Consider the following 15,869-nt stretch of genomic DNA (forward strand, 5'->3'; position numbering starts at 1 on the left):
GGTTCAAAGTACACAGAAAGCTGTTGGAATTCATTCTGAACTGCTACAGATCACACAGGCAAGATTAAAAAAAACTTTCTGCAATAAATACTTCACAGACCAGATTGACGACCCCACCGAGCCCTCTTATCCCACCCGTGGATGGGGTTCATTAAAAAAAGCCTCTTACTCATCTGCTGTGCCCATGTGCCGACCCGAAGATCGCACAAGCGCCTGAAAATTGCCGATTGACGAATTAAGGGCCTTAATTAATGGCGGGCACGCGAACTTCATCACGCGCCCACCCAGTGAAATATCGCGATGGTGCGCAGTGACATCGGGATGCTCGCCTGATGTCACCGCGCGTCATTTTACACACTGACGTGTGGGACCCGCTCCCCGTACGTCAAGCAGAAAATTCTGCCCCTGGAATGAGTGGGTTGTCTTATGAGGAAAGGTTGGACAGACTGGGCTTGTTTCCACTGGGGTTTAGAAAGGAGTGATTGAAGTATACAAGATTCCTGAATGGCCTTGACAAGGTGGACGTTGAAAGGTTGTTTCCCCTTGTGGGTGAGCCCAGAAACTAGAGGGCACTATTTTAAAATTAGGGGGTCGTCCTTGAGGGTTGTGCGACTTTGGAATTCTGCCTCAGAAGGTGGAGGAGGCGGGGTCATTGAACATTTTTAAGGCAATTGATTCCCTTACCTAACAAGAATCTAAGGTTCAGGGTTAGATGGTAATGGTAGAAATTGAAACACAAGAAGATCAGCCATGATCTTATTGAATGGCAGAGCAGGCTCAAGGGGCCGAATGGTCTACTGCTCCTGTTTCTTATGTTCTTATATTATGTATCTCGATGTTGCAAAATGTCTCCAGGTGCTTCATGGAAGTGTTTAGACAAAACGTGGCACCAATCCACATGGTGAGATTTTGTAACAGGCTTGGTCAAAGAGGTAGGTTTTAAAGAACATATTAAAAGGGAGGAGGAAAGTGAGATAGACACACTTGTAACTCCAACAATATTATTAATATTAACTACAAATGTGGACATTAAGCAAAGCATGATCGAATTTGGTTTTTCCGTACAGCTCAGGTATTGAACTTGTGGTTCAAAAGGTTGCTTGAGCAGGAGATGCATTTATGAAGTTAGCATCTCCTGAACCCACAAGGCAGCAGGCATTTTGGAACATCACCACCTTTCTGCCTTAAGTCACACACCATGCTTATTTGCAAACGTGTCACTGTTCCTTCATTGTCACTGGGTCAAATTCCAGTGAGTCCCTCCTCAGTACTGTGGAAGGACCATCACCAAAGAAACTGCAGATTAGGCGGTTGTTCACCACCACCTTTGACAGCAATTAGGGATGAGCATTAAATGCTGGTCTTGCTACATCACATGAATGATTCTATATAAAAAAAAATTGTCAATTAGAACCCTCTTCAGCTGCCGCAGGTTCAGAAATGCAACACTCAAGAAGCTGGACACTGTCCAGGACAAAGCAGCCCACTTGATTGGCACCACATTCACAAACATTCACTCCCTCCACCATCAATGCATAGTAGCAGCAGCGTATGCCATCTACAAGATGCACTGCAGGAATTCACCAAGGTTCCTTAGACAGCACCTTCCAAACCCACAACCACTGCCTTCTAGAAGAAGAAAGGCAGCAAATAAATGGGAAAACCATCACCGGGAAGTTCCCCTCCAAGTCACTTACCATCCTGACTTAGAAATATATCGCCGTTCCTTCACTGTGGCTGGGTCAAAATCCTGGAACTCCCTTCCTAACAGCACTGTGGGTGTACCTATGCCACATGGACTGCAGCAGTTCAAGGCAGCAGCTCACCACCACCTTCTCAAGGGCAACTAGGGATGGGCAATAAATGCTGGCCCAGCCAGAGAAGCCCACATCCCGTAAATGAATGAAAAAAAAAATTTTAAAACCTCTGCCTCATCTGTTAATTATTGTGAAAAATAGCAGCAAACTTACAAATATGGGCTGATCAAGTGAAACCACCTCACTGGGACATGCACAACCTGATTGCATTGCAGGTAAAAGGCAGAAAATGTCAAAAATACAACATATCTGTCATCATCTGAAAAGGGAGAGAGTCAGACAGACAGACAGAAGTGCTTCAACTGAACTGACAAGGAGTCTCTCCCCTGAGCGTCAACCAATGCTCACTTTTTCAGAAAAGCTTTTGCAAATATTTCAATTCCCGTATTTGCAGTTTTTTGCTTCCTGGCCCTATTCTTAATTGAATGTGGAGTTAAATATTCCAACCAACACTGCAGCCGGCGGATAATGCTTTCAACAGACTTGTTGACTGGCATGGGTCAATCAATCCACATGAACCCAACCACTCAAAACAGGCAGATCATCCAGGAGAATTAGCCAATTTCTGCAGGCTTGTGCTCAGTTAAACAAACTTAACGATTGACCCGTTTGCAGTTGCTTCCTGATGCAGCTTCAGTGTGGGCCAATTGCAATGCTTTGCTGTCCGACAGGAAACGTGCCAGGCTGAGTTACAAATACAGTAAACGCTCCGAGACCAAAGATTTCGTGCGGAGATTCTGCATCGGAACACTCTTGGTGTATATCTGGAAATTGAGAATTAGCTTGTGATATTTCAACCCTTGTGATGAGTAACTCAAAAAAAAATTGAGTATGGCAGTCAGGCTTGCTGTGTGTTCTATGGGGTTCAGAAACAAACCCCTTCAGTCCCAAAATTAGTATTTTAGTGTCAAGTTCTAAAAAGTATGTCTTGATTGGTGGATTGAAAAAGATAAAAATTAAAAACCAATTCCACAGCAGATATCCACCTTAACCTCATTTTGGAAAGCCTTTTGGTCTTGCCTCTCAGGAGGCATGCTCGGTACAGTGTGCTGAATTCTCTGCTGCCTTATCCATGAATATTTTCCCCCAATGGAATGCGGTCTCAGAGTTGACCTTGTGTGGGGGTTGCCCTTCATTAAGTGTGTGATTGGGAAGCAGTTCGCGAACTGGTTTATATCTTTTTGCAGATTTCCTACAGAACAGCACAATGACGGACATGAGACAACCTTCTGGTCCAGTCCAGTTGATCCTGTGCAATTTTGCTAGATAGATACAGTATTTATGCTCCCCGCCCCTGTCCCACCCAAAAATCTTGGGGAGAAAAAAAAGAGAGAAACCAGATTTAAAAAACGCAGAAAAATTTGGGAAATTCCTGAGCAGCCCCCTCATCGCCCCACCAACAGCATGATCTAAACTAATCCAGGAGACCACTCTGGCCCCGAATTGCTGACCATTTGAATCAGAATGGTTACAGCACTGAAGGCAGCCATTCAGCCCAATGTGTCTATACTGGCTCTCTGTTTAAGCTACTCAGCTAGACCCACTCTCCCGCTTTTTCCCTCGTAGTGCTGCCATTTGTTTTGTAATCAGATAGTTAACCGAGTCCTTTTTGAAAGCCATGATTCAAACTGCCTCTACCACACAATCAGGCAGTGCATTCCAATTCCTAACCACCCGCTGTGTGATTTCCCCTCACGTTAGGGATGCCCTTCCCCTAGTGAGAATCAGGTCCAGCTATCACTTGAAGGAATTCAAGCCAAATCAACGTCCACTGCAGGGGTGTCAGCCTGTCTGAGGTTCACTATTCAAGCGGTTATGTGCTACGATGGTGCAAATGGCAGGGTTGGTAGCAGCAAGACATCCAATGTGCCTTCTGGTATTTTCCCCAGCAATATTCACATTCTGACAGAATTTCACAATATTTTTCCTCAGCAGGGGGCGGTAATGGAGATAGCCTGCCTGAATCCATACCTCTGGGGACTCTGCCACGCTTCCTGGTTGAACCGGAGGATTCTTACATTGTGAAGAACAACCCCATTAAGCTGCGCTGCAAAGCTATGCCTGCCATGCAGATCTTCTTCAAGTGCAATGGAGACTGGGTCCATCAGAATGAACACGTGCTTGAAGAACATGTGGACGAGTACACAGGTAATGCAGCCTCCTTTTTGCAACTCTGGGTTTTGGTGGAGTGCAAATAGATCCCATTAGATAGCTGATTCAAGTATCCAATGTCTCCCAAAGTTCATGCGTGCACATCAATGTTAAACTCATGGAAATGATTTATCCTCTACCTGTTTGGGAGCGGTGGGGAGGGGGCCATGGTGGTGGAGGGTAGTGGGCAGGGAATCACCTTCAAATAGATCATTACTGTGAAGGTTCACATGGGAGAATTGGCAGCATGGAATACTTGTTTTAGCCATGTTTTTTTGAGAGTCATCTGAAGTTGTGGGTGTTCAGGGAGATCAGGCTGAACTGCAACACTCCATCTAAACATCTTTCCAGAAGACCGTCAGACTCCACTGGCAGTGATTTAGATTACAAAACAATAGAGAAAAGTGTAATAACCTCTCATTTGCCCACATTTCCATTTCTCTGTTTCATAATCTTGTCTGATCCTTTAGGTTTTGTCTTCCTCAATTGTCACCTCCTCTCAAGTCTCTCCATCTTGCTTACCTGCCTTGTGCAGGTCTCTTTGCCATCTTTCTCATGCCTTTTTCTTGTACTTCAATTTTATATATCATTCTCCCTGGTCTTGCTCTCCTTGCATTTCTTTCTCTCTCTGTATCTTTCCCCCTTTCCCAGCAGTCTCTCTCAGCACTCAGTCCTTCCCCCTCCCCCATCAGCATCTACTTGGCACTTGTCACTTCTATCAATCTTTTGGTTCTCTCATGACCTCTCCTGGTCCTCTCCCCCATCCTGTGTTCCTTTGAACCTTCGTGTCTCACGATCCAATTTCTGTGTTTCTCATCACTCCCTTCAGTCTGTCTGACAAGATAGCAATCCAGCCCTCTTCACATTAGAGCATCTAGTTTAATGGTCTCATTGTCCTGTCCACAGTCACACTTCTTGACAACCATTCAACCCATCGACCACTCCGCAAAGAAGGAGACCAACAGCAAGAAACGGTCCGACGTCAACTCAGTTCATCCCCTCAGTTGATATTGGCTGATTGTTGGACACAGAACCCAAGAAGCATAAAATGGTGAATCATTGCATCCCCCAATCAATTCACTCTTATATCAGCTTGCAAAATAATGCACATTCGGACAATGAAAGTTCGACATTTGCAAAAATTGCTCAAACCTTTTTATGTTTGGGATGGTGCCCAAAAGAGGTGTGTGAAGAATATAGGCTGAGCCTCCAACTGGTCAGGCCAAGTGAGAGTCACTTGCAATAGTTGTGATCATCTGGGATACACACCAGAACACAGTTACTTTAAATATAGTGTTGCTCAGTTAAAACATGCACCCACCTGCCACCCAATATCCAGTAGCGATTTCTTTCAACATTGTTTATTCTAGTCCTTTGTATTTCATCCCACACAAATTTACTGTAATTTTCCATTTCTGTTGATCAAAGTAATATCGACTTCTTTTCCAACTGTGATTGTATTTTTCTGGTCTCTGAATACTGAGCTGATAGATTCTGGTGTTCAAAAAAAAAGTGAACAAAATCAAGAAGTTCATTAGCTATACACAGATTTTTCATTTGTTTTGAGATAGGTCCTGTAGTTAGAGTTTCTTGTACTTAGAATCACATGACCATGACAACACTTATACATCCAAATCCAAAAGCTTCATCTCACTTATGAGGGGTTGATGGAGGGGGTGGAGAGGAGTGGTTCCTCAATTATAACATGAATAAATAATCTGAAATCTAATCAGAGAGTTGGAGGCGTGAAACATGTTTGCAGCAGTACATGAAGGGCTGGCCTCCTCCTGTGCTTTGAGCTAAGGGAGCTGCAAGAGAGAAAAAAGCAACTTGGTTGATTTTGATAAGAGAGCCAAGAGCTAAGAAGAAACCATTTGATCTGCAGGGCCTGAAAATAAAAAATAGAAAGTCTCAAGGTGAATCTTAGGAGGTATAAAAGATAAAGAAGAAAAAAAATTGTATTTCTATGATGGTTGCGTTACTAGACTGGTAATCAAGGCCTAGATGAGTAACCCAGATTCATGTTCGAAACCTACCAATGCTGCTGAGGAAATTAAATACAATTTAATTACATGTGGAATTTTAAAAAACTAGTCATGGTGACGATGGATTGACCAGAGTTGTTGAAAAAGCCCAACTGGCTCACTAGTTTCCTTTTGGAAAGGAAATTTTGTGCGTTTACCCAGTCTGGCCTATATCTTTCTCTAGAACCAGAGCCATGTGGTTGGCTCTTAATTGACCTTCGATGTGGCCTAACAAGCCACTTGGATGTATTCAAAAAGGCAACAACAACCACCTCCTCGAGGGCCATTATGGATGGGCAATAAGCTTTGGCCTTACCAGGGACACACATTGTGAATGAACAAAGAAAAACCTTATATGGTGCCTTTCATAACCAGAGAACATTGAAAAGTGCTTTTCGGCCCATGAAGCACTGCTGAAATGTAGTCAGTACTGAAATGAGAAAGGTCCTGCATTTATACAACATTTTCCATGACCACCAGACATCTCAAAGCACTTTGTAGCCAACCATATGCTTTATGAAGTTCCTATTGCAATGCAGGAAATGCAACAGGCAATGTGCACACAATAAGATCCCACAAACAGCAAATGTGATCATGACCAGATAATTTGTTTTTTTAAAAAATGTTGGTTGTGGGATAAATGTTGGCCTGGGATTATGACGAGAACTTACCTGCTCTTCTTCAAAATATTGCCATGGAATCTTTTATATCCACCCAAGGGGGCAGTTAGGTGATCTCATGAATGAGACTGGAAAAATTAGAAAAAAAACCCCCACAAAAACACTGGGAAGAATATTGTCAGATGGTCCATTGCAGCCAAAGCCAGAACTTGAGCGCAGTAGCAAGTCTGTCTTCAGCGGACAGCAGTCTCAAAATTTAAGGATCCCAAAGCAGGCAGCATACCCAGAAAATCCAAGGGCCTAGGGCCTTGGTCAAGACAGGCTGTTTAGGGTGCTACAATCATGCAAATTGCTGCACCATGAGCAAAGGTCATTAAGCACAGGCATAACGAGTGAACGATGGGAATTAGGAAATGGTCAGCAGAGTTTTGGATGATCTGAAGTTTACACTGGGTAGAAGAATGGAATGCCAGCTAGGTGAGTGTTAGAATTGTCAAGAATAGTCAAATGTAGAGGAAACCGTGGCATGGATGAGGGTTTTGGTGGTAGATGATCTAAGTCAATGGCAGAGTCGGGAGATGTTATGGAGGCGGTAATGGGGGGGGTCATGTGGATTAGGAATTGTGTCGTCAGAAGCTCATCATGAGGGCAAATAGGACACCAAATCTGCAAACAAAAAAAACAAACAGGTTCAACCTTAGACAATTCCCAGGGAAAGGGATCAAGTCAGTGGCGAGACACCAATGACAGTGGCTTCAGTCTTTCCAAAACATAGCTGAAGGAAATCCCTGCTCATCCAGTACTGGATGTCAGACAAGTACTGAGACAAAAATCAGGAGCAGTGGAGGAGTTGAGAGGTATTGCTGGGATTCAGCTAGGTACCATCACAACCAGCTGTAAAGGATGCTAACAACAGGGTGAGTTTGTACAGAAATAAAATTAGGAAAAAAGATAACTGCATAGAAAAGAATGTGGCTGAACTTGGTTTTACAGACAAGAGAGCAATGGAAGAGTCAAGGACAGACAAGTGAAATCGCAAATCCTTGTTTAGTGTTGCTAAGCTTGGGATTCAAGTAGATTCTAGGAGGAATGGAAAATTGAGGTAGCTAAAGAGCTTGATGCTTTTGGAACACTTGGAAAGGATGGGAATGGTGATAATTCGATACAGCGAGGATTCAGGGTGTATAAATGATGTGGAGAGCTCAGTGCATGAGAGCTCACGTTACAAGGAAAAAAAAAGGTCAGGCACTTTGTAATGTGGAGTGAACATGTTTGGGTCAAACCAGGGAAAGGCAACCAAGATTATAACAGGAAAAAGGATATGGAGCCAAGGTGAAGGAGCACTATTGCCATCATGTGACACTTTCTTGCACCCTATATTTAATTATGTTAAATTACTTGGTGTTTTCCATCGAAAATAACATGTTGGCTAAAATATTCAGCTATTGTAATGATCCAACTGAGCACCTAATATTAAGGGCAAGAAAAAGACTATCAAGCCCATTCACACTGGCAGTGCCCATCCAATGATGCAGCCTCATGTACTGCTCACCTCAACCATACATACTGTTAAATGAAGGCAGGAAAAGATACCACTGGTCAATTTATTGTAAGTTCAAGGAGGCCAGCATCACCCTTATACAATGCAAGGCCAACCGAAGTAACCCATATACTCTTGAAAGCCCCCAGTGTCCTGACAAGTCCCTTCCTAAAGCTGTACACAGACAAAACTGAAAGTGGCAGTGCAGTACTTAACACTTCATTGAGCTGTTACCACCTGGAATCATCATGTTCTAACATCCTCTAAAATTTGCCTGGGGTTGGACCTCAATGTGGTTAACTCTTCTTAACTGTCCTCTAAAATGGCCTAGCAAGCCACTCAATTGTTGGTGGCTCACCACCGCTTGCTTCAAGGTGAATTATGGATGGGCAATAAATGCTGGCCTTGCAAGTGATGCTTAACATCCCAAGAATGAATAAAACAAGAAAAAAAAAAATCTGTGTAAGATATTAGTTTTTAATTCATGAAAATGAAACAGATTATTCATGAACAAATTGGACTCCCAGTTATCCTTGCACATTAAAGCACTGGTGCACCAGCCTGAATGAAGGCATTTCTGTCAAAGATCTCACTAAGTCTTAGCAACAATTGGTGCACAAATCACACTGTGCAAGATTAGCATAAAACAGACACATGAGACACAATGCTTGCCAGATTCCCCAATGTTAAAAAAAAGAGTACTGGCCAAGGGCTTTTGAAGTCAGTTCCAGAATACATTGCAGAGCACTGCCAAAACACGCACTGTACCTGCTGATGGAGATTTTGAGTAATGGATACCAGGGGAGTGACTATAAGGCTGGCATTTAATCAGAGTGTTCATATTATACCATAAATGGCTAACTTGTTACCCTCATCTGAAGCTGGACGTTAGATTACAGTTTTGAATGCACTATTCCAGATTTTGTTTTAATTTGATGTATTGCGTACATATAAATACATAAATAATTATTGTATGTATAGTATTTATATGAATATTCATTTTATGTAGGAGGTTTTGTCCTTTGTTTCGACTAGAAAGAAATACTTATTTGAAAAATGAGGTGACGTGAAATGTAAATGTGTCACAAATCACTTCATAAACAGTAAACCACTTGGCAGTACAGTCACTTATCTTGGCAAACTCAGAAGCCAGTTCCTATCCAGGAAAATCTCAAGAAGGGCCAGGAGTTGAAGGGCCAAGTTAGTTTTTATGTTGGTATTGCAGGTTGAGAGGGGGACATTGCTTTTGCAGTTAGGTATTGGCAATTCATTGGCATTATTCAAGAGGAGCAGACAAGTGTCCAGGTTTTGTCATTTTGTCCAAAGGACAGCTCCCCCAACCACGCAGCATGCCGTCTGTACTGCCCTGGAGTGAGGCCAGATAATGCACTTATCAGAACTGTGGAGCACAGGAGGCAGCCATTTGGCCAATCACTGAGTCCTTCCTTGTAACTGCCTCACTGACTTGCAGTGGAGTAGTGGGTTTTTGATGCAAATTTCAACTTTCCCTGTTCGTCATGCTTGACCTAGATGCAGCTTTTGACATGGTTAACTACAACTTCCTCAAATGCTTCTCTGTCATCCAGCTGGGATTGCTCCTACCTACTTCCACTGTATCATTATATCCAGTGAGTCACATACAATGATTTTGCCTGCCCTGCACCCTTACTTCTGGTGCCCCCAAGGACCTATCCTTGGCCCCCGGCCCCCTCCTATTTCTCATCTAGGTGCTGCCCCTCAGCGAGATCCTCCAAAAGGCACAGTTAGTTTCTACAGGTATGCTGTCAAAACCCAGCTCACCTCACCACCACCTCCGACTCCTCCTCTGTTGCTAAAATATCTCTGATTAACTGATATCTAGTCCTGGATGAACAGAAATTTCTTCTGGTTAGATATTGGCAAAGCTGAAGCCACTGTTCCGGCTTCAAACTCCATTCCCTAGCTACCGACTCCAACTCTCTCCCTGGCTACCGTCTGAGATCGGTGTCATATTCGATCCTGAGCTGAGCTCCCAACCTCATGCCCGTGCCATCATTAAGACTGTCAATTTCCATGTCTGTAACATTGCTGACTTTGCCCCTGCCTCATCTTCTGTGCTGCTTAAATCTGCATTCGTACCTTTGTTACTTCTAGACTCGATTGTTAAGATGCATTCCTGTCTGGTCTCCCACATTCAACCCTGTGTTGAGGTCATCCAAAACTCTTGTTGCCTATGCCTTTCTGCAAGTTAAGTTCTGTTCCACTAGCTGACCTACATTGGCTCTGGCTCCTGGTTGATTAATGTTCAAATTTAAAATTCTCTCCCTCATTTTCAAATTCTTCCAGAGCCTCACCCCTCCCTATCTCGGTCATCTCCTACAAACCTTTTGAGATATCTGCACTCCTCTAATTCTGACCACGTTTAATCTCTGTACCATTGATGGCCTTGCCTTCAGTTGCTTTAGCCCCAAGCTCTAATATGCTCCCTACACCTCTCCACCTCACTTTCCTCTGTGAAGACACTCCTTATAACCTACTGCATTCGGCAACATTTTGTATCTCCTTACGTGGCTCAGTGTCATAATATCCCTGTGAAGTGCCTTGGGACGTTTCATTTCTGCTATTTAAATACAAGTTGCTCTGGTTGTTTAAAAGTTGCAGCACAAATGATGCCATCAACAGCCTGAACTTGGGAGGGCCGCACTAGGTTGTTCATTTTTAAGTACAGAAGTGAAAATTTTGAGCACTTTATAGACGTGAGGGGGCCAGTGATTTCCAGATTAAAAGAAAATCAATACTAAGCAGATCTGCAATTAGCTCAGTTCAAACCTCTGAAGGGAACCCCCGATAATTTTGGGTTCAACACCTGACCATGGCAAAATGGCAAAACCCATAATCTTCCATTTGGAGTGGGCGAGGTGAAAATTGCTCCCAGAATGATCAAAGACCGACACGGTCCATTTTTATGTTGCCAGTGCTGATACATATCAAGGAATATGCAGTAAATGTTCAATGTTTATCATTTCCAGCTTACAAGCAAATAGTTCTCAGTCAAATCGCCCTATCACCTAGCAAAAATGAAGGAAAGGTGTGTTAGGATCAGGTTGAGCCATCATCGTGACGCGAGATTGCACTCTTCCTGCCTGGTCACATCTCATGTCCACCAGCCCTGAAGTGGACCAGGCAAGCAAGGCCCTAATTCAAATTTACAGGTCGTTGCAGGATGTCATCAGCCATGGTGCTGCGTGGGACCAGAGGAACTAATTCTAAGTAAGTCAGTCATGATGTTGTCATCGGCATTTTCAGATTCAAGAGGTTCGTGATAACCCAGGGCCTTTAAACCATGGCAGGAGGGCCTGACTGGTTAGAGGCCTATGCCAAGTGTCTCTTGGCACTGGCATCGGCTGCCAAAGCATTACATCAGTGCCAGGCAAGGGATAAAGAGCATTTCCCATTCAGTCCCCAGTGTTCTTGGGCTCCCATTATCTGATTTCCCACCCCCACCGTCTAGTCCCCAACTCAGTTTTGGGACGGAGGCTGACTTGAGATTATCTGACTGAAGCCCGGGAGTTAGTGGCCTGCCTTCACATCCCCATCCCCCCGCCACACCTCCCCCACTAGCCCCAATCATAGCCACCCCTAGGAAAAAATCCTAATCTAACTCTTGGGTAACTATAGAACTGATCTCCCAAAAATCACACTGACAGCAGCCCCCCCTTCACTCCCCACCCTACCCTTCAATCCAACCTCCAGCCTTGCCCAGTTGCCACCCCGACTCCTTCACCCAATCACTCAGGCAACTCATGCACTAACAAGCTGTTGAAAACGTCCCAGAGCTTTTCATTGCAGGACTGGACACTGAGCATAATACAGCAGCTAGTGCTGTTAAAAAAAAGGAGTGGGGCTTGTTTTCTCCCCAGTAACCTTGCGCCATGAGGAATCAGTCCAGTTTTGGAGACGCTCCACATTTCTGAAGAAGCTTGGATCAGGAGTCCCGGCCAGAAATGCAGAACTCTGCTGTGAGACAGAAAACTAAGAGCAGAGCGGCAGTATGACGGCAATTGCCACTTGCTGGAAGATTCAGGCCTTTACCGTTATGGTGTCTCCCCACTGTGCTACATTATTGAATTAAATCACCCTCACGACCTTGTCCACAGACAGTAAAAAATAAATAGGTAGCCTGCAATGGCTTCAAGGCTGAAAATTTCTATCCGAGTTTTAAATTGTTGTTATATATTAGCAAAATTTCAGTCTTGCGATTTATGATCTCATTTGAGCCCTTATTGCCTGTAATCACTCCAGGGTGAGCTTTTTACTGACATCATTACCATGTCTGCAGCTGATTACAGGGAGAGAGAGAGAGAGAGAGAACACGCTCATTCTCGTCCATAGCCATCTTCCTGCAAAGGAACGTGAAACAGCATGTAGCAGAATCGATCCAATGATAACAGATAAATTGAAGCTGAGCAGAGCTCCCATCGTGATGGTTCAGCAGTGAACAGAGGTTCGTCGGGAGAAGGTGGTCAGATGGACTTCAATTCTACACGAATGTTCACCCCCTTACTAGATACCAGCAGAGATGAAGTGATCACCTAGATTAGTACGTGGTTTAAGAGAACTAATTTACAAAGCTATAGGTGGAAAAACTAGGGCGTGGGACTAAATTGGCCTATCCTTTCAGAAGGGCCAGCATATGGCTGATGGCAAATGGCCTTCTGTGCTGTATGATTCCATGACTATTCAATTCATTTGCTGTATGTGGCTCTTGGCTGTGTGCAAATTAGCTGCCGCAATTGCTCACAGACAATAGACCAAAGTGGCTTCCGAGCACTTTCAAGGCATGCTGAGATCATGAAAGCTGCTGTATTCTTGCAAATTTTAACTTCATTAAAAAAACTAATTTTTTATACGAAGGCATCAGGTTCTCGCAAAAGCTTACAACAGGGCTTTATGTTTTGGCCCAGAGCTGTGTTTGTTCCCAGAACACAATCTGCAATCTGAGCACAAGCAGAGTCGAGCGTTTCCCAGGCGACATCAGTGGTGTTTAGCACACCAAAAATGGCCAAATAATTCTCTTGACCCTCCAGGGGTGTTGCTTGGGTTATTTTTCCCCAAAGTTATTCGCTGAACTATTATTTACACAGCTCTGTTCAGGTCAGGTTTCCATTGAATGTTTGTGTGTCTTAAAATAAAGAAACTGAGTATGTAAGAGACAGAAATTTTAAAAAGTGACCCTTTTAAAACAAGACACTGCACATCCGTGGCAACTTGCTATCTTAAGCATTGGTTGCAGTAAATACTGTTTTTAAAAAAAAATATATAGTTTTTAGAAGATGCAGGAACACAAAGACCTAGGGGGTATATACATAAACCTTGGGATCTGACAGGACAAGTTGAGACGACTGTTGAAAGGCAAGTAGGATCCTTCGACTTATTAGCCAAAGCATTCAGTACCAAAGCAGGGATGTTGTTATGCAGAATCTTTGTAAAACACTAGTTAGGCCTCAGCTAGAGCAGTGTCCCTAGTTTGTTCTACCGTTGTTTAATCTAACTTGGGAATGATTACTCAGATGTTGGTATGTTCAAACAACTGGTTTATTTTGTACAACTGATGATGTATGGCTATCCATGACAGGGTGTTAACACTGTTGAAGCCATGAACAACATTCTCCCCGTCCTCTCCTGGTCATGTGTTCTCCTCCATCGTCATTATGGGAGGTGCTACTTACACAGCCCCACACATTAAACCCTTACAAAACCCAACGCGACCTACTTCTGGACACACTGCTTTGGAAAGGATAAGAGCAGGAAGAGGGACACTGACAAGGATGTAGAGGGACACGCTTTCCGCCTCCTGCCTATCCTTCGGAGAGAGTCGACAGCTCACTCCTTGGCTACCTGCAGGAGGTTCTCATCACTGTCAGTGCAGACCGAGCCTCTACAGGAAGGTGTTACCCATCTTTGCACCATGCTGAAGGGTGCACTCAGATATCTACCAATCTGACTATGGACAGTTTCTAGAAGAACGTCTCCACATTTTAAACAGGTGAACAACTTTGAAGAATGGCTTTTCCTGTGAGGACATGCAAATCTGAAATAACAGCATGGCAGTAAGTTTTTGAAAATGATTTGCAAAGCTGGTTCACGAATTTGAATCGTTGACAGTGGAAAGAAAAAGCTGGTCGTTTTTCACTTCAGGAAGTCTCAAATTGAGAGGGAGGAGGAGGAGGAGTTGTTGAGGAGGGTGTGCACGGAGATGGTGGGATGCTCTCTCTCCCTGGGTTTCTGCTTCTAGAATTCTCTCCTCCAATCGGAGGGCAGGAAAGCTCCGAGTGACAGCTCGGCACAAGGGGCTAACGATGCCAGCTGTGCTGATGGCTGCAGCTGGTCCACTTTCCCCACCCCCACCCAGCCTCTCCCCCCCCCAGCCAGCCCCTCCACCACCCCCACGTCCCCGCCAGGCCCCGGGAGCCCCAGTTCACAGCCCGAGCTGCAGCTAGGAAATGGCGCAGCTCCCACAAGAGGCTCTGAAGGAAGTGAGTTATGCCCTTAAGTTTTCCTTTTCTGCTGTGTTTTGGAAAAGCTGCGCAAGTGATTCTTGGAGACCCATAAGGAACACTTTAGCCCCCCAACCTACACAAGGGATGGTCCTGTCATCCAGTCCCCACTTAGCATAAAATCACATGGTCACTACTTGACAGCAGCTAACTCAAGCCCGCATGTTTGTGTATCTGGTGAGAGATTGTCTTAAATAGCAGTGATTTTCAACGGACTGTCAGTGCCAGTTTTGTGCCCCAAAGTTTATGCACATTAGACTCAGGTTATTAACAGTGCTTAAGAACGTTGTCTTCACGCATTGGAAGCAACAGTGACTTTGTGTATTCGAGTAAAGAAACTAAATTCTTTGAAGGGCTAAATAGATTAAATGCTAGGTGGATATTTCCCATTTGCAGAGCCTAGAAGTCAAGGGATAACAAACAGCCTGAGTGTAAGGGGTAGGCCATTTCATACTGAGATGAGCAGAGATTTCTTCACTTAGAGGGTTGTGAAATCTTTGGAATCCTTCACCCCAGAGGGCGATAGAAGCTCAGTCCGAGTCTGTGCGAGACAGAGATCAATAGATTTTTGGACACGCAGGGAATCAAAAGGTTGTGGGGAGTAGGCAGGAAAGTGGAGTTGAGGTTTAAGATCAGCCATGGTCGTAGCTAAGGGTGAAGCAGGCTCCCAAGACAAAAAAGGGCTGACTTATCCTATTCCTTCACGTGCAGATGTTTCTAAACATGTGACAGTGACTTGACAGCCTGCTTTTCATCTCTCCTTGCTTTTATTTGCATTTACATTTTGGAACATCCTCGGCTACCATTGAATGGCTCTAGTTCACTCTACTGCTGCTCGACTACAAAATCAGAGAGAAACTCAAAAAGTCCAAGTGCAATGCAACCAATTTACTCGAGAGTTTATATCTACTTGTTAATAACGTCACTGATTTTTTTCGCCCCAAGCTGCGTACATTGAGTGCTTGTCTGCCAGCATCCTAACCTGCAAGTTCTTCCATCTGATTCAGCTATGGAAAGAGAAGTGCAGGAACTGGCTGATCCATTTCAACACAAGCCCGTCAGATAATCCTGCACCTCTGAGTTGGCTCCTGGGAATGACCGAGGGAGTGACCACACCACCTGTGGATTTGGCCCAAAGTCAAGCCAGCTGAGTTGGTCGAGATGCTCACTACTCCAGGCAT

General features: G+C 44.2%; 1 protein-coding gene across 1 annotated transcript in view; it reads left to right on the top strand.

Annotated features, from left to right (window-relative positions):
- Positions 1-15,869, top strand: part of LOC144694635 (netrin receptor UNC5D-like) — a 454,385-nt gene that overhangs the window by 264,650 nt on the left and 173,866 nt on the right. The window contains exon 2 of the mRNA XM_078565228.1: positions 3,750-3,965. Coding sequence (XP_078421354.1) covers positions 3,750-3,965 — 216 coding nt within the window. The remainder of the gene's footprint in view (positions 1-3,749; positions 3,966-15,869) is intronic.

Source organism: Cetorhinus maximus, chromosome 20 (genome assembly GCF_964194155.1).
Source record: "Cetorhinus maximus chromosome 20, sCetMax3.hap1.1, whole genome shotgun sequence".
NCBI classification, from domain to species: Eukaryota; Metazoa; Chordata; class Chondrichthyes; order Lamniformes; family Cetorhinidae; genus Cetorhinus; species Cetorhinus maximus.